General features: G+C 52.4%; 1 protein-coding gene across 13 annotated transcripts in view; it reads left to right on the forward strand.

Annotated features, from left to right (window-relative positions):
- The window catches only part of IQSEC1 (IQ motif and Sec7 domain ArfGEF 1), a gene marked incomplete at its 5' end in the record, with an annotated part of 201931 nt that overhangs the window by 94836 nt on the left and 87798 nt on the right, over positions 1-19297 (forward strand). The window contains one exon of one of the 13 annotated variants that reach the window (XM_081138978.1): positions 18107-18265. The exons of 11 other annotated variants lie outside the window; for them this stretch is intronic. In XM_081138978.1, coding sequence (XP_080995104.1) covers positions 18201-18265 — 65 coding nt within the window. Of the gene's footprint in view, positions 1-18106; positions 18266-19297 lie in introns of those variants that run through there. One more of the 13 variants, XM_081138980.1, reaches the window with a different exon arrangement.

Below are 19297 nucleotides of genomic sequence, written 5' to 3' on the forward strand. Positions count from 1 at the left end.
GTCCAGCTACTTTTGCTCAAAGCTGTGGCTGTGTGACTTGCCCAGTTATGAGTAGCTGCAGTTTGTCCTTGTCAGTGCTGTGTAGTATTTCGTTGCGTCCCTAGGCCACAGTTTATTTATCCGGCCTACCGTGATGGACATGAGGGTTGTTTCCAGCTGGGGCTATTCTTAACCTGAGTCCGAGCACATGTGGCATGAATTTCTCTAGGCGTACACCTCGAACTGGGTTTGAAGCACACACAGCGTCACAAAGCAGCGCCGCTCCCCTCCTCATTGCCACTCCCTGTTGTCAGCCTTTGTCATATTTGCTCACCTGGTGGATGTGTAGTGGTTTCTCACTGTGATTTTAATTTGCATTCCTCTTATTGCTGATGAGGTTGAGTGTTTTTGTACATTTACGGCCATTGGGATTTCCTTTTTGATGAAGTGCCCACCTTGAGCTGTTTTTTTATTTTCTTGTTGACTTGGAGGATTCTTTAGGTGTTCCAAATGTTAATCCTTTGTCAGTTACATATGTTGTAAGCATGTTGCCTTTTTCACGTATCCTTGGGTTATGAGGTGGATGTCATAATTTCGTAGTTCCTAGTTTAAGTAGTCAGGTCTATCTTTCACTTTATTATTAATGTTTTGTGTGTTTTAAGATACTTTTTCTAGCCTTGTGGTCAGGAAGAATCTCCCATATTCACCTTTTCCAGTAGGTCTTTAATCTACCTGGGTCTGATGCTCATTTATGGAGTGAGCTAAGGGACCCATTTCTCTCTCGTGCACAGTTACCCAGGTGGCCTAGCACTGTTGGGTGAGGAGTGTGTCCTTGCCCCTTACCTGTCCCCCCACGGATCCTCCCCATCACTCCCTGTGGCCGTACCTTTATGGGGCAGACGAGAGCCCAGGACTGAAGGCTCTGGGCTGGAGACCCAGCAGCAGCTGGGGATCATTGCTGGCCCCTGAGAGCAGGGCGAACAGCAACCCTGCTCTGGAAGCAATTGGTAGGGGGTGTATCATAGCTGAAACTTCTTGGGTCGTGTAGGCAGGCTGATGAGATCCCAGGGGTCCATTCTACCCTCCTGGGCCAGGCCCAGCTGGACCACAGCCCTGCCCCGAGCCTCAGTTTCCTCATCTATTAAATGGGTGAATCTTTCCTACCTTGCAAGGTAGGAGTAAAGATTACCCAAGGGGAGGTACCTGGCACATGGAAAGTGCCAGGAGCAGCTGCTCCTCCTGCCAAACAGGTCTGCGGGGCTGTGGTCTGTCACATGTCTGGCTGGTGCTGACTTGGGCTCAGGGTTTATGACCTGAACTGACCACTGCGCAGGCGGTAGGGGGGTGGTACAGAAGGAGCTCATCTACGTGGGCCACAGAGCTCCCCAGAGCCAGCAAGGCAGAGGCCCCCACCCAGGGCACTGGACCAAGGTAAGGGAGGGCCAGGGTGGGCCCTGCCATGTCTTTCCCTGTCTGGAAAAGAAAGTGTCCCCTCCCAGTCCTTTCCATCTGGATCTGTTTGGGGCAGCCAAGAGCCAGGAGATGGCTATGTGGGGAAGGCCACCGTTTGTAGCAAGGACCTGCTGGGTCTCTGGCCCCCATGCAAGCCCATGGGAGCGCGCGCGCACACACACACACGCACTCTGCCCACCAGTTTCCTGAGGGGCTTTTTGTTCATTTCAATGTCCAGGGCCTCCACTGGGTGGAGGAGAGTCACTGCCAGCCTCCAATGTGCTTTCCAGACCCTGGTGCCTTTCCCTAGCGCAGTGCCTGGCCTGGCAGGACTCAGCCTTCCTGCCCCTAGAGTCATCAGGGCTGGGAAGAGGAGGAAGGGAATGGGTGTGCACTGAGCACTTTCCATGTGCCAGGTACCTCCCCTTGGGTAATCTTTACTCCTACCTTGCAAGGTAGGAAAGATTCACCCATTTAATAGATGAGGAAACTGAGGCTCGGGGCAGGGCTGTGGTCCAGCTGGGCCTGGCCCAGGAGGGTGGAATGGACCCCTGGGATCTCGTCAGCCTGCCTACATGACCCAAGAAGTTTCAGCTATGATACACCCCCTACCAATTGCTTCCAGAGCAGGGTTGCTGCTCCCTGGGGCTCTCTGGGAACTCTGGTCCTGGAGGGGCCAGGAGCAAGAACCAGAGCTTCTGGGCCCAGCTCAGTTTAGGCTAGTGCTTAGGACTTAGGCTCTGTCCCCTCATTTATGACAACCATTGTATCCACCTCTTCAGGTCACTCTGAGGCTGAAATGCAACCTGCCCAAAGGGGCTTCAACATGGGCAGCTCCCACAAGCACTCAGGAAATGTTAACTTTTGTTTTTATAGGGAAGGTCAATACCCGAGTGCCCTTCCTCTTCTGAAATCCCAAGCTCCTGTCTGTTTCCTTTCTTCCTGGGCTTTTTATGTGTTTATTTCTATGAGTTTAATATTTGCTTAGGAAATACAGGTACATGGTAAAGATGTTCAATATTATAAGAGGATACAATAAAAACTATACCTGCTCCACCCCTCCCCAGAGCAAACATGAAAAGCATATTTTGGATAGCTGGTCAGAAATATTCAGGGGAGCCCAGTTCGATTCCCAATCAGGGCACATGCTTGGGTTGCAGGCTTGATCCCCAGTAAGGGGTGTGCAGGAGGCAGCCGATCAGTGACTCTCTCTCATCACTGATGTTCCTATCTCTCCCTCTCCCTTCTCTCTGAAATCAATAAAAACATGATTTTTAATAAAAAGAAATATTCAGGGGATATACAGGATGTCCCCCCAAAAATGTATATATACTTTAACAGGTGATAACTCAATTTCGAAAATGAAATGTATTTTAATAAGTACTGCCTTTATAATTATTCAAAGTATGTGTATAAATTTTGGGGGTACTATATATATATATATATATATATATATATATATATATATATATATATATATATCCCATCGTATTTTAAAGAAAACACCCATTAGCTTGCTCTGCCCCCACCCTGTGACTTCCCTCTGGGCCTTTAAATCCACCCACTGGGCTGGAGCCTGGGCTGCTGCCTCATTCCAGAAGGCACACATATTTGTGGATGCTGGCACCAGATTTTCCTCATCAGCAAGACTTGAAAGAGGCTGCAGTCTGGCACGGGGCAAATAGGGGGACTGCAAAGAACAGTCCCTCTGTGCCCAGTGAAGGCCCAAGTTGGAGACCTGTTCCCCTTCCTCCCCACTCCAACAGATCTGGTTCTGGATTGAGGGTGGAGCCTGGGGACCTGGCTCAGGCCCCAGCCCGGCTGCCAGCTGGTCATTGGGTGACCTTGAGCCAGGCCTGGACCTCTTCCTGGCTCCTGACTCCTGACTCCCTGCAGAAGCCCAGGGCTTGTGGTGGCTGCAGTGAGAGGACTGAGGGCCTGTCTCCTTGAGGACCCAAGCAAGCCACACATCACCCGTCCTGCCTGGGCTGGGATTTTTACTGCCTTCCTGTTAAGCTTTGATAGTTCCCTGTGAGGCAACTAAAGTCAGGGTTCAGTTCTGTTGACAATTTCTTGGTAGGCCTTGTGATTCCTAGACCTGCTGGATCTTATCTGAGCCACAAAAATCTCTCCCAGAGTCTGAGGAAAGAAAGTGGCAGGTGGCTACATGCATGCATGACTACAAGGCCTCACCAGAAGGGCTCCCTGCCCCCTTGAAGGAGGAGCAGGATCTACTGTTGATGTCGGGAGCATGGCTGGGACCAAGGTTTACCCAGTACCAGTGGGCCAGAGCCCAGGCACCTCCAACATACAGTTGTTCAGGCCACATACTGGATAAGAGCAGTGGGCAAAGAGCGCAGTCTTGCCACACTGTGGGCCTGAAAGGCTGTATTCACCAGAAGAGGGCACCTCTTAGAAGCAGAGGTCCCGCATGGTGGTGGTGGGACCAGCCTGGAGTGCTCACTGGCAAGGAAGAAGTGCCTGGGCATGGGGGTCTCTTTCCCACTTATGTGGTCTTCCTGTGCTCAGTGTTCTAGAATCTCCCTCCAGGCCCCTGTGGTAATCCCAGGGGAAAGGGAGCTCCAACCCCTCCTCCATCTGTGCACAGCTTAAGCAGACCCAGCAGGTGAATCCTCAGAAGGAGCTAGGCTATGTGCCTGGCCTGAGGGGCTATGGAATGGCTCAGCTCAGATCATATCTAGTCCACATCTCAGCTCTAGCTCTTCCAGGCTGTCGACTCCTGGTCAAGATACCTCTGTACTTTATCATCTATTAACATCCCCCAGAGCTCAAGTATAAAGGGCCCTTACCTCAGTGTCCATCCCCTTGGGAAGTAAATACTATTTATAAAGGATTTTTAAAAAATTTTCATTGATTTCAGAGAGAGAGGGATAGAGAGAGAGAAACCTCAGTGATGAGTCATTGATCGGCTGCCTCCTGCATGCCCCTTGCTGGGAATGGAGCCCACAACCCAGGCATATGCCCTGACTGGGAATCAAACTGAGATCTCCTGGATCATAGGTGGATGCTCAACCACTGAGCCATGCTGGCAAGGCCACAAATATTTCTTGAACTACTAGTATGGGCCAGGCACTGCGCTGGGGCTGGAAATAAATAGTGAGTAGAGCAGACATGAACCTTATGCTCACAGAGCTGTCCAGGGAACCATATAGACCCTGTGCTGGGAGGCATTGCTCAGTGTGCCTGAGAAGGTCAGGCAAGGCTTCCCTGGAGGAGCTGAGGCGTGAAGATGAGTCAGGGTTAAGTAGGTGAAAAGAGAGAGACGGTGTACCGGGCAGAGGGAACAGCACACGCAAAGGCCCAGGGGCAGGAGCTGACTTGCTGGGTATGAGGCTAGAGCAGAGTGGGAAGGGCAGAGACAGGCAGAGGCCAAATCCACAGGGGCTTGTGAAAATGGCAAGGAGTTTGGTGCTTTTTCTTAAGCAGTGAGTAGCCAGGGTTTGAAGCAGGGCAGTGACATGTTAGATTCAAATGTCTGTGAAATTGAGTCCAGGCAGGCTCTGCTTCCTGACCCAGCTGCCCTCTCTCTATACAACAAGGAGGGCTGTGAAGGAGGGTGGCTTAGGAAAAAGTAAGTTTGAATGAGGAAGCTTAGGGTGGGATAAAGAGGCTGGCTCAGCCACCACCCTCTGGGCACCTGCCCCCAGGGTGTGGGGCACTACCCACTTTGCAGGCTGGCTCTTGGGGCTGGAAAGCCCAGGCTGCAGTTCTCCAGCAGGGCCACAGGTGGTGCCAGCCTCCCCAGTGATGGCAGGTGGGCTGGGCCAGTGGGGACCAGTCCATTGAGAAGCGCCATTGGGGACTGCTCTGGTCATGCCAAGGCCGGGCTAAGCTTTCCCCTGTTCTTCACCTACACCCTGAGCCGGCATCCAAACTGCTGGTTTGGTGGCTGCAGCCTGCAGTTGCCACCACCCTGTCTTTTGTTCCCCCCACCCCCAGGAGCACTCCATCAGCTGTACCCTGAGCTGTCTTTTCAAGCCTATCTAGATTTGCCACTAAGCTTGACCTGGGGATCGCTGGGTGAAACCACTCTTTGCAGGGGAGTGCTTGGGTCCAGATTTCCCCTCTGTAGCCTCAGGTCAGTGAAATGCAGATTATAAAGTTCTGGCCTCAGGATGGGCAAGGAGTCAGCAAGTTATGCATAAAGCACACAGTGAATGCCCAACACTCACAGCCTGGCGGTCCCTGTCCCTGCTCCACTGTAGCCCCTGTGCCTGGCACCAGAGCTGGTGCACAGAGATGCTAGTGTGTGTTGAGTAAAGAAGCACCTTCCAGATGGGGGCTGAGTCCCCAGGTGGGGCTTTCATGGCCTGTGCCATCTGTTGGTATCTGATCCCAGCCGCTTGAATTCTGGTGTGCAATCTTCTTCTGAACCCCATGTCTTCTGTAAGACATGGATGTGCTGTCGTCTGTGTGGTTGGAAGGGTTGCAGACACCCTGTGTGAACCCTATAGAATCTGTGGCACTGAATCTATGCTCTGGAAATGGCAGTCTCTGCTACTACTAGTGTAGCTAACCATCCCTGCCACAGAGGTCAGGGAGATCCAGGAGCAGAGCTAGGGCCTTGACAGCAAGCAGCATGCAGCAGGGAGGGACTTACTAGAAGGTAGTGTTGTCCCCAGACTGGCCCGGAAAAATGGGAAGCAAGCCTAGAACAGGACCCCTCCCTGGGGCAGAGGCAAGATCCAGCAGGAATGCCTCCAGGGAAGGAGTGTGCACTTTTCCTCCTTGGGTGCCCCCAAACAGGGGCGAGCCCCATGAGAGACCCACCAGGTACACGGTACGGCTATGTGAGGATGAGCCCCACTTCGGGAGGAGTCAGGAGGGACCCTGGAAGAGGAGATGACCCGGAGGAAAATAACTGAGGTGCAAGCCCAACACCCCACTCAGGGCTTTCAGTCCCTGTGCACATGGCATATTAAATGTGAATTACCGTTAACCAGGGTAATAATTGTTGCACACATAGCTGACACGTTGAACAAATTCTTGTGTGCTTGTAATTACGAATTGTGTTTCTAACACTCCAGGAACTTCCAAACCTTGATGTCTTTGCTATTAACGCATAAATGACAGTCATTTATGCAGACTGTAAGAGAGGCCAAACTTGTCAGTGGATTGTGTTGCATAAGTGATTGTGTTGCTGCTATGGGTCTACTCCAGAAGCCTGGAGGCCCTGTCTGGGGCTTGAGGTTTACACTTATTTTGTGAGGTCAGGTTCTCTTACCAGCCCAAGGCCCACTTGGTACAGAGGCTCCTAGACTTTTCATGGATAGATCCACAGGTGGGAATCCCAGCTCCGTCATGACCAGCTGAGTAGCCTTCAGGTGTGTTATTTAACCTCTCTGTGCCATGATATCCTTATGGACTAAATAATGGGACTCGATAACTGATTCCATGAGATGGCTGCAGACATTGTGTGCAGGAGGTACTCCCTGGGGACCTGTCCTTTGCTCCTCATAATGCAGGGGGTGCACAGTCGTGTTTCCAGAGGAGGGGGACAGGGTCATGACCTCTACCCTTCTCCCTCCCCAACCTCTCAGTCTGCCTGGTTCTCTACCAAGGCATCCTTCCCCAGCATTAGCTGACAGTGAAGTCATTACACGCTTGAGGGTGTTTTTTTTCTTGCTGCAAAAAGTGTGTTCTCAGATCCCAGTTATCCACCATGCAGGGTTTCTGGAAATATGAGACCCAGGCTGCAGGTGGGTGGGAGCCGATTCCTGGTGGGCCATCAGTTCTGCATGTAGCAATGCAGACATCACATGGAGCCTGGGAGGAAGTTACTCCCCTCCCAGTGCTCGCTCATCCCGTCTGATTACATACAGCTAAAGTGGCAGTTGGTCCTAATGTGTCTTGAACTCTTTATCACTCAAAATAGCTTAAATTATATTTCGTTATTTTATAGGAAGTAACATAATCACATGGCTCAATAATGTACACAGTGAACAGGGAGCTACCCTCTCAGCCCTGTCCCAGTTCCCCAGAGAGATTTTATGCATATATTATTATTGCACTCACACGCATGTGCGTGTGCGTACTCTTCCCCCTACCTGTTTTTTTTACCCAAATACAGCATTCTTCACCTTACTGTTTTCACTTAGCAATGCACATTATACCTCGTTCTTTGAAGCACCCGTCTTCAGCCTTCTGTAACACGGACTCTCCATACTTGTAATCTCTGTTTTAAACCAAAAGGCCCTCACAGAGGCCTTCTGCTGAGAACAGAATCAGAGCAGTATTTTATAACAGTGCTTTGGCTTTGGTTATTATTTTTATGGGAAAATTCAATCTGTCCTAATGAGACTGGTTTTTCATGGATGTGGCAGATAGTCTCCCATTAAGGAATTGGTATACATTGCTGTGTGGTCCTCGGGGAAACTAACGTGGGGATAAGTCCAGGCCTCTCCTGCCAGCTGTTATCCACTTCATACACACCACAGGGTGAAGCCCCTACTCCATCTTCTGGCCTCACACTTCACATTCCACATATTTTCAGAACTATAATTATATTTTCTGAGCTCCCTAAGCCTTTGCCCATGCCATTCCCTGTACCTGTAGAGCCCTTCTGCTGGGCCACCCAGAGAATTCTCATTCGTGCCACAAGTACCAAGCCAGGTGTCACCTCTTCCCTTCCCTGACAGCTGCCCCACCATCTCACATTCATTCCTGCCTCTCTCCCAGGTTGCTCCATGATTGCATTGATCACCCACGTTAGTGCCCTGGCACAGTACAGAGATTCTCAAACTGCAGCAGGTGTCAGGATCACCTGGAAGGGAGAATTTGCATTTCTAATCATTCCCTCCTGGGACTGGCTGCTGCTGTCCCTGGGACCATACTTTAAGAACCACTGAGTGAGTGGAAAGAACATAGGTTGTGACAGTGTGCCTGGGTTCTAATCCTGGCTCCAACATTAATGGGTTCTGTGTCTGGGCAAATTATGTGCCCTCTCCGGGCTTCAGGAACTCCATGATGAACTGGGATGCAAGCCCACCTTATAGAGATGCTGTGATTTGTGAACTTGTGTGGCAACAGGGCAGACACCTTAGACTGTGAGTGCTCCTCAGCCCTGTGACCTGCTGAGCTTCCCATGCATGGGGCCCACATCTGAGTGCACTCTGCATCCTGTAAGACACCTAGTCAGGGCCTGACACAAAGTGGATGGTAATAAATGTGGGCAGTTGTTGAACAGTTAGGGATGTGCATGGTCTCGGTCATAGATTTCTTTAAATAATCAATCAGATGTCACATGTACCCCGCCTCCATTAGTTCCGAATCAAGGGAGTCAGGTCAAGCAGGTTGAAGCCTTCCTCCCACTGGGACAACAGGAGGTGTTGTTTAAATCAGTCACATAAAGAAGATTGCTCAGAGGATATTTAACCCACTTAAAACAAGCTGTTGTTTTAGGAGCACTTAGTGGCATCCATTTGCAAAACAGGCACCCCCAGCACTTGTTATAAATGAATGCAACTATTCATTAAAGGAGAGGCCTGCTGGGGCCTTGGCTTGGCACCCCCTTGGTAGCTGTTCTGCGGTATGAAGGCTTAAGGGTAAGCAAGCTGCTTCCCTAACAGCCCTTAGAATGTGGGCCTGGCCCTGCCTGGTGACTGAAGCAGTGACCACCAGATGAGGTTCTGTACCAGCGCAAGCCCATGTAGCTTTCTCTCTGTTTTTTCCAGGTTCCTTCAATTTCCCCACTCCTTTTAATGAAGACTGGCTCCAGTTTAAGCAAAGCTACTAGGAAAGAAACCCAAATATGTCAAGGATGGTCCGAATCAAAGGAGTCAGGCTTTGCCACAGGGATGCCTGTGTGTGTGTGTATAAAATCTTGAGCTGACAGGTTCCTGTAAGTACTGGGCACACTGGAGATAAGAACCGGTGTTTTTGCAAAACAGTCTCACCTGCCCTTCAGAATCTGTCTGTGGCTTGTGAAGGGAGATGTTGGCTCAGATTGAAGAAGACGGTGGTGAGAGGGGATCAGGAATGGAGTCTCTGTCCCCTTCCAGGCGCACAAGTCTTACCCCACCCCTGTGCTGCTCCCTGAGCCAGAATGAATCTGGTTCACCAAGATTCATTCATTTATCTGACGTTTACCGAACACCTCTGGGTACTGGGATACAGTGGTGAACAAAGTCCCCTCCCTCACAGAGCTTCATTCTGGTAGAAGAGACAGGCAGTGGTAAACAAGTTAACAAGTAATTAAGCAAGATAAAAATGTAGGCTGTGAGATGGGCTTTAAAGGGAGTAAAATGAGATCAAGAGAATGAGGGTGTGCCATACCTGGGGGGGTATGGAGGTCCCTTCGAGGAAGTGACAGCGAGTGGCAACCCGTGCCGTGGAACATGTGTGCACTGTCTTAGAGCTCTTAAGTGGGGGCCTGTCTCCTTCCCAGACTTCAGGCCTGGCTGCTGGGGCTTGGAACCACAGAATTCAATTCATCCCTGGTCCCAAAGGGTTTCATAGCAAGGGACCCTCTGAGAGTGGGCTTAGCCCCCAGACTGGTTTGTTGAGGGAGGAATGGGGAAGCAGGCACAGGCAGCTGGGGAAGAGAAGGGGGGAGCAAAGACAAGGGCTGCCTCCCTGGTTTGACTCCACCTGGGCCTCCAGGGCAGCCTCAGCAGAGCTGGCAGAAGCCTCAAGTCCTTCCCTGGCGGCTGCTGCTGTTCCCTTCTGCTTCTCCCCAGCTGTACTCCATCCAGAGAGGAAGTGGGTCCTTCCCTAGAAAGGGAATCAGGATTTGTGGCCGGGGTCTTAGGAGTTGGCTGAGAGTGGACAGTGGGGGCCAGAGTGCATGCTGGAGGACCCCTTTCCTTTTCTGGATGATAGGATGAGGGCCATAGTCATAGTACTGACCTGGGAAGGCCACTGGGAGGCTCACGTGGAGTGGCACAGATGAGGCCCACTGCACAGCGTCTGCATTCAAGAGGCTCCTTGTGCTGGGGGAAGGAACAGGGCCACTTTATCAACAAAACACGCTCATGGTTTGGGCCAGATGGGCCTGTGCTCAAATCCCTGTCATCCAGGCACTACCTGCGTGTCCTTCGCTAAGTGACTAAACTCTGAGGCTCAGCTATCTGTGGAAGGGAGGGCCTTTGAGGATTAAATTCCGTCAGTCCGTAAAGTGCCTGATTCAGAGTATGTGCCTGTGGGAGAGGATCAGGACTCTGAGGGAGGCAGCACCCCTGAGGGTAAGGAAGAGGCAAGAGGAGGCAGGGAGGTGAGAAAGGAGGCTCAGCAGGACCAGTGCATTTTACCAGGATGGAAGTTCACACACCAGGTGCAGGGAGATGGAGTTTGATGCTGTCTCAGCCACGGGCCCCTTTCCAGGACGTGGCCCCTCTCTCGGACATGACCCCTCTCTCTCTAGGACTTGGCCCCTCTCTGGGACATGGCTCCTCTCTACGATGTGACCCCTCTCTCTCTAGGATGTACCCTTTCTGGGACACGGCCCCTCTCTTTCTAGGATGTGGCCCCTCTCTCTAGATGTGGCCCCTCTTTAGGATGTAGCATCTGGTTCAGAGGCCCATTCAACACATGCGGCTTTGTTGTGCTTCAGCTCTGGTGTGAGGCGCAAGGGCCACAGTGGAATAGGAGAAAGGACTGCCAGGCTCTGAAGGCCTCCTGGGTGCCCAGCACGGCTAGGCAGTTAGAGGTGTCATTGCTGAGCCTCACATCACTCTTTCAAGGAAGGTCTGTCCCTGCTCTGTGGGTGAAGGCATGGAGGCCCTGGGAAGCTGGCTAACTTGCCTGTGGTCACATGGGGGATAGGGGAGGATGTCTGTTGGGACTACTAGGCACAGGCCTGCCTCTTCCATTTGGGGCAGAGAACCAGGGCAGCCTGGGCTCCATCTCAGGCAGGGAGAATGGGCACAGAGGAGCAGACCTGAACAGCCTGGAGCTATTTTCCTGGGAGGGCTCAGCCCACTCAGATTAGGCATTATGGGTCTTACCCTTCCCTTCCTGAGGATCTGGCAGTGACTTTGTAGTGCCACCAGCCAGGGAAAGGGTTGAGTATGAGAGGCTAAAGTGGGGGCACTTTTGATTGTATCTCGGGGCTGGCTGGGCACCCTGATGGGAACAGTGTGATGAACAGTGTGATTTCGGAAGGGTGGGGGTCAGGGATGAGCCCTTCACTGGTGAAGACAGCAGCTCAGTTTTTTGCTTCTACATTTCTTCCTGATGTTGTCAAGCCTCTTGAGTCCTGCAAGACCTGTAGATGATCATTTCCCATTTAATAGACTCATAACTCAAGTAGAAACCACAGGTCTGTTCTCCGCGTGCCCTGCCCCCTGGACTCCTGGACAGGCAGTCCAGCTCACCCTCCTGGGCCCAGCAGAGGGACTCGGAGGGATGGGGTGTGCCCACAAGGAGGGCCAGACTGGGGAGGGATTCGGTCGGCATGTTCCAACCTGTGGCTACCACTACCATCTTCGAAGACTTTTGCTACAAACCAACACCCTCTATGTGGCAGGGGTTGCTGTGGGCAATGGGTTCCTGGAAGCATGGAGTGCTCTGGGGATCCAGGCTAGGAAGTAACTATTCTTAGTTCTTATGTTCACTTGGTCAGTAACATGCTAGGTTTTTCAGAGCTCCCTTAGGCCTCCCTATACCTATACAAGTGTGGGGTTTTGTTTCTCCTGGCATTGGACCTTGTGTCCTGTGGTCCTGTTATTGTAGCCTTCTCGGTGCTCTCACAGGCTGTATTAATCCATTTGTCCGCTGTTGGCATAATAACAACTGCATCTAATATTTATTATTCACTTAAATACCGCAGGAAAGCAGCCTCCTTGCACCTCAAACCATGATGGTTCCTTGGCTCTGTGGCTTCCTTTGTCAGAGCAGTTGTGAAGGAGCTATGGAAAGGAATTCAGATGACCAGTTCTTGGCTGTGCCCCAGGATGAATTGGGGAAGGGGTCCCTACTTTTTAAGCCTCAGGTTCCTCATCTGAATAGTGGGAGGGCAGCACTGGGTAATGGTGTCTCCTTCTATCTCTAAAGCTCTAGGATACGCTAACATTAAGGCCACTTTCATCCCATTACCGTGGTCCAGGCCTTGGCCAACCCAGGTGCTACTGAGTTTTTTGTGGTTGGGACTCAATCCCCCAGGTGCTGTGATAGGTGTCTGGAACCAGGCCAATTACATGAAGTAGTGGCAGAGTCAGAGCCCCACTTGGATGAGTGGGTGGAGAGTGGATGAAGAGCCATTGTCCCTGCCCAGGTACCCACAGTCTGGGTGAGGGGTTCTCACTCTGCCTGGGGGGTGGGGACACTAGGGGAGGCATCTCAAAGAGAAGGTGATATTTGGGCTGGTCTTTGAAGGTTGAGTAGGAGGTTGCCAAGCAGATGAAGAGAATTAGAATTGAAAATAGCATAAGCAAAAGCACTGGGGTGGGAAAGTGTCTGGTGCATTCTGGGAGGAGCTGTATCATAGGGATGGTATCTGGGAATGGGGCTGGAAAGAGTGTTAGGGACTGGATGACAACCAAGGTAGTGCTTGAGCAGATAAATGGCCATACTACCCAGTTTGGGTAAATAACCCTCAACCTCGCAAGACAAGTTATGCCAACATTAATTTAGTTTACTTTGTTTAATGAGATCAGAGAAGTCCGTGATTTGCAAGTGGTTTCTATTAAAAATGATTGAAATGGAAAAAGTAACTTGGCCCTTAAAAAGAACAGCTTTATTTATCTGGATAATTTCTCTTCTGAAGACTGACTAGCTTCCCTGAGATGTCACTCTAGAGAATTCCATGTGCTTCACAGATGTTTCTGTTTTTTACAGCATCCAACATTCATACGAATAAGTTCCGTTCTGTGTGGAACCCATAGCTCCCTATAGCTCACTCATACCCAGGCTCTATGCTGGACTGTCCTTGTTCTTGCTGAGCCATCCCAGCAGGGGACACTATGGCCTGGGAGGCAGGTTGCCTGGGCCAGTCAGTGTCAGTGTTCATCCCTTCATCTCTCTGGGCCTCACTTTCCCTGTCTGTCAAATAAGGGATTGGGCCGGAGGGGTGACCACAGAGCTTCCTCCTAGACCCAGCATTCTGGCTCTTATACAGTGATGTTTCAGTATTGTGAAGAGTAACATATTAATGACTAATAGACACTGAAAGGGAAGCTAGAAAGGACTATAATGCAAATGTAATTGATTCTTATGGCTACCAGTAAGACACAGCCTACTCAAAAGACAAGGGAACTGCCCAGCCGGTGTGGCTCAGTGGTTGAGTATCAACCTATGATCCAGGAGATCTAGGTTCGATTCTTGGTCTGGGTACATGCCCAGTTTGTGAGCTTGATCCCCAGCAGGGGCCGTGCAGGAGGCAGCCGATCAATGACTCTCATTATTGATGCTTCTATCTCTCTCTCTCCCTCTCCCTTCCTCTCTCTGAAATCAATAAAGATATATTAAAAAAAAGACAAGGGGACTATAGTGGCCAGAGGCAGCTTGTGTATAGTCTGGAACTGAGGTCTTTGTGGATTGGCTCTGACGGGCTTCAGAGTCTCCTAGAAAATGCTAGAAGATGTCAAAAAGCTTCTAATCCCTTGGATTACCATGTCTTTTATTGATTTCTTTATTTCACTGGCCTGTAGTTTTCTTATGGTGATAAACACTTATTTAAAAATTTGAACACTATGCAAGGGTATAGAGTGAAAAGTCTTCCTTCTTCCTTCCTACCTCTGTCCCAACTAGACTTCCAACTTAGAGGGCAGGAGCCCATCGCCAGGAATCTCTGGAACCCCCAGTTTCCCTCCCCAGAGGCAGCCAGTGGTACCTGTTTCTTGGGTCTCCTTTGAGAAATAGTCTTCACTAACATTATCCTATATAAGCACACCAGTGTTCTATGTATTTTTTTTTTTTTAAATATATCTTTATTGATTTCAGAGAGAGGAAGGGAGAGAGATAGAAATGTCAATGATGAGAGAGTCATTGATTGGCTGCAGCCCGCAACCCAGGCATGTGCCCTGACCGGGAATCGAACCCTGATCGCCTGGATCCTAGGTTGACGCTCAACCACTGAGCCACGCCCGGCGGGGCATGTATTTTATTGTAAATACATTTCACACTTTTCTGGACTTTCAACGCCAGTGTTGTGTCTCAGATCTTTTCCTATAAGTGTGTATGATGCTGCTGCCATTATTTAAACATAGGACTCCCACTGATGGGTGTACCACGCTTTACTTAACCTGTCCCCACTGAGGGACATTGTGTGTTTCCTCCTCTGTGTTCTGCTGTTACAAACAGCTGATATCCTTGGCCTAAGTCTTTGTGCACATGGGTAGTGAGTTTGTAGGATTCGTTCCTAACAGTGAGTTGTCTTGCCTTGTTGCCATCTTGCCTGAGGGTCACCTGGCCCACCTGGTGTTGCTTGAATCACCATCTTCCCCTATGATGTCTGGTTTTGTCCCTGGGGCCTGAGCCAGGGCACTGGGGGTCTGGCTGAAAGGGCAAGGCGTTTGCTAGCGTATCTGGAGCCAATGTGAAACTTCTTCAGGGGAGCTTCATTTATCTTAGGGTTGACAACATTTTTCTGAGGAGAGCTATAAATATTTTAGTCTTTGCAAGCCATACATCTCTGTTGCAACTGTTCAACTCTGTTGTAGCACAAAAGTATCCATAGACAATATGTAAGTGAGTCTGTTCTAATAAAACTTTGTTTTAAAAAAGCAGGCAGTGGGCTAAATTTGCCTCTCAGGCCTTAGTTTACCAGTCTTTGATCTGCTCAGCTGCTGGGCACCTCTGTGTCTCTGGCCTCATTACAGGCATGAGGGATGCTACAGAGAAGGATACAGGCCCAATCCACCTGGGAATAATACAACTCATGGGTGTGATGAAAGAGCAGCTTCAGAGTAACGTGAGAGTATACTGTACAAGAGGAGTTTCTAACTTGGACTAGGGGCCAATCAGGGGTGGTTTTCTGGGAGAAGTGACATTGAAAGCTGAAACCCAAAGTCCTAACCATGCTCCAGGCACAGTGGGGAGTTTAGGGTCTGAAAGAAGTTTAGTATTGCTGGAAGTGTGGTGTGCATAGTGGGGGCGTGATAAAGGACAAGGGCTGGAGAGATGAACCAGAAGCAGACAGGCCTCAAGGCCAGCATGGGGAGGGGCTTGCCTTCATCCTGACAGCTCTAGGAAAGGGACTGCAAACTTTACCTTTGGGGGAGTGCCACTTGTCTGGTCCAAGGAGAGCAGGGAGGCTGTGGAAAATGAAAGGCTTTCAGAAGCCAGGGAGAGGGGACGAAGTTGGGTTTAGGCACATGAAATGGGCCAAGACGAACATCTCAGGAATTAGAACCAGGACAATACAGTTGAAGTAAACATTTTAATGATTTTCTTGCATCCTATAACCCCCTACATGGGCTCCTATTTATCCCTCATGGCCCAGTCCAATGTTCCTTTATCTTTGGAGCCTCTCATGGGGCAAAGAGTCCTTCCTCCAGACTATCATGACATCATACTGGGGGAACACCTACCATAGCAGTATCACCCCATTGAGGTCTCAGAAGACAGGCACAGAAAAAGCACTAATAAATGCTTGATAAATTAAATGGCAAGGTGAATTAGCCAGGGTAGAGGTGGCTGATGAGCCTCATTTTACAGTTGAGGAAACTGAGACTCAGATGGCTAAGCAATTTTCCCAAATGGTACATGTACGGATTCTTGCCAGTCTACTGATTTCAGCAGAAAAATTGGCTTTCTCTGCCTCTCCAGGCTGGAACTTTTCTTGCTCACATCATACTTTGCTAAATTATTAATCTGTGAGGCAGTTAACTGAGCAAAAGCAAGAGGCACACTTAGCAGGAAGATAAAACAGGACAAGAGAATTAAGAAGTATTTGGTTTTCAGGCACTCCATCCTGTGTGTTCCAAACACTAACAGAGAAATTCAACCCCCTTCTTCTAAATCCCAGCTGGAACAATGTCTGGTGGGTGGTGAGGCCCTGGGCCTGAAGAAGTGCCTGGATTCTGCTTGAAGCTGTTGGAGCCTGTCTGGAGTGCTTTAGCAGCTGGGTTGGGGAATTCTCTTGGCTGTTTACTGCAGCGTATTTTTAGAGGGCAGTTCAAGCTGGGGCAGATTACCCCTCCCCCTTCAACCAGCCGCCCCCCCCCCCCCCCCCCAAGGATACAGGAGGTGATTATGTTTTTTGAACAGTGTGGCTCAGTTGGCTGAGTGTTGTCCCACGTACTGAGAGGTCCCCGGTGAATTCTGGTCAGGGCACATGCATGTGTTTTGTGCTACATCCCTGGTAGGGGGCATGCAGGAGGCAGCTGTTCAATGTTTCTCTCTCTTTCCCTAAAAAAAAATCAATAAGAGCATATTTAAAAGGACACAAGATGATGTCTCTACCTTAGTGGGCCTACAATTCCTGACTCCCACGGAACCGCCAGCTGCCTGGCCGTCCAGGAGATGTACTTGCAGGTGGGGCAGCCCAGGACAGGTGGGGTTTTGACTATATCTATGTATGCTTGATATCTCCCAACCATATTTGGGCATTCCACAAGTGTGGGTGCTGGTCACTGTGGTGCCTTCATGAAGCCCAAGGACAGACAGTAAACAAGTAAATATGCAAGTGGAGACGAGCAAGCCATGATTGCTTATAGTAGGGTGAGCTGAGCAGCCTGGGAGAGGATTAGGAGAGGGGAAGCCCCTTAGTTACCCACTTAAGCTGAGCCTCAGTTTCCTATTTTGGAAAGTGGGACCTGTAATAACTCCACCTACATTACAATTTTGTCTTGAGGACCAAATCTCAGTAAAGAGACCTAAAATACTAATTAGTATTATGTTAAGCCTGCCGTGGGGGTCTGAAAGTTAGCTCTGAGTGAGGGAAGGGCTGGGGGTTAGATGGGCTTAGGGAGAAAGAAGCTGCTTCCATTAGATCCTCACCAAAAAGTCCCCAGAAGGGTGTCCCCAGTCTCAGGATGAGACCTACTTCTTTCTCTGGGGCAGGAGCCCCAAAGCCCCAGAATTACACCATCCAGGAGAACAAAGGCCCCGTTTTATAAACTGAGGCCCAGAGACAGTATTGGCAGAGATCGGCGCCGTCAGCAGAGCAGGCTAGTTGGCTGGTTTGGGCTTTGTATTCGTTGTGCTTGCACTTTGGGGGTATCTATGTTGGAGGGGTCCACAGCCCTCCCGAAAAAGCCTAGCCTGCTGGGCCCCAGGGGCTTGGGCCTGAGAATCACCTGCTGCGCCAGTCACTGCTCGGCCCCGCCCCCCGCCCCGCGCTCCCTCCGGCGGCCCCGCCTCCTGGCCCCGCCCATGGCCCCGCCCCCGCCCCGCGCTCCCTCCGGCGGCCCCGCCTCCTGGCCCCACCCATGGCCCCGCCCCCCCGCCCCGCGCTCCCTCCGGCGGCCCCGCCTCCTGGCCCCGCCCATGGCCCCGCCCCCCGCCCCGCGCTCCCTCCGGCGGCCCCGCCCCTGGCCCCGCCCCCCCGGCCACATTCCTCGGGCCAGACCCAGCGTTGCGCCCGGCGGGCGGGGGCGGCGGCGGCTCGGGCGGCTCGGGCGGCTGAGGGGCGGCTGAGGGGCGGCTGAGGGGCGGGCCTGGCCGGCCTGGGTGTGGGGCTTGGGGCCGGGAGTGGTGGGACTGGCAGGCGCCCGTGGTGGCCGAGGCGATCGCGTGGCGGGAGGTCAGGCCCCGGTGGTCGGCCCTAGGCCGGGATCCGGCCGCCCCTGGCGGGAGTAGGCGGTTCTCGGCGGGGCCTGGGCCCGGGGCGCCCGGGCACCGGCGCCACCAGCTCCGCCGCAGCCGCCATGTGGTGCCTGCACTGCAACTCGGAGCGGACCCAGTCCCTGCTGGAGCTGGAGCTTGACAGCGGGTAAGGCCCGGCGGGCCGAGCCGGGCGGCGCGGGGGGGCGGGGCGCGGGGTACGCCGCCCGGCGCGGGCGGGGCCGGCCGCGCCCAGCCGCGGCTCCGCGCGTGCGGCGGCGGGCCCGTGCGAGCCTGCGCGCGGCGAGGGGGCCGCGGGTGCACGGGCGCGCGTGCGGAGGCTGGGGGGCGACGCGCGAGCTCCCGAGGCCGCGGGACGGGGCGGGGCGCGGCGGGGCGCGCGGCGGCGGAGTCGTGGGGCCCGTGGGGGTGAGGCGGCGCGGCCTGCGCGTGTGCGCGGCGGGACCTGCCGCCGGCGCGGGCGCGGCGACCCGAGCTGGTGTCTGGCGGGGGCGGGAGAGCGAGTGAGTGTGGCCGGCGGCGTCCGCGCCCGCGCCCGGTTGCAGGTGGGCCAGAGGCCCACGGGCCGCCGTCCCGCGGGCGCGGGCGCGAGACCCTAGGCCTGTGCTGGGCTGTGTGTCCGCGCTGCCCGGGCGTCTGCCGCGCCGAGGGACCCGCTCAGGGGCTGTGCGCAGGTGGTTCAGGTGTGCTCCACGCAGGGCCACCTGGAACTGAGGGAGGTTGAGTTCTCTGTGGCTACTGTTTGGCCGTGAGAGGGCTGCTCGTGGGATTGCGGGTGTTTATTTATGTGTGCCTGGTATAGTCAGGAATGGGGGGGATGATCGGTGTCCCAGAGACCAACCCTTTTCTGCTTCAGGGCCTGTGGGTGGCTCTCTGAACATCCATGGGCCCATATTTATAGTGAGAGAGAGTGTGTATGTGCTGGGAATATCAATTTCCTCACACAGCTGCCCCGGGAGCTGTCTGCAGGCCCCTCCTAGGAGGAGGGCTAAGGGGTGGAGGGGATTTGTTGACAAGCTGATTCGGCTTGTGTCAGGCCCCCTGGTGGGAGGCCCACCTGCAACTGGTTGATCTTTGAGTTCAAGAATTCTGCAGCCTGTGTCTGGCAGGTGCACTGAGAACAGGCCTATGTTCCTCTCTGCCCCTTCCTCACGCCAGGGGCCTGAGACTATGGGCCTGA

This window comes from Miniopterus schreibersii, assembly GCF_964146895.1.
Source record: "Miniopterus schreibersii genome assembly, chromosome: 5".
Taxonomy (NCBI): domain Eukaryota; kingdom Metazoa; phylum Chordata; class Mammalia; order Chiroptera; family Miniopteridae; genus Miniopterus; species Miniopterus schreibersii.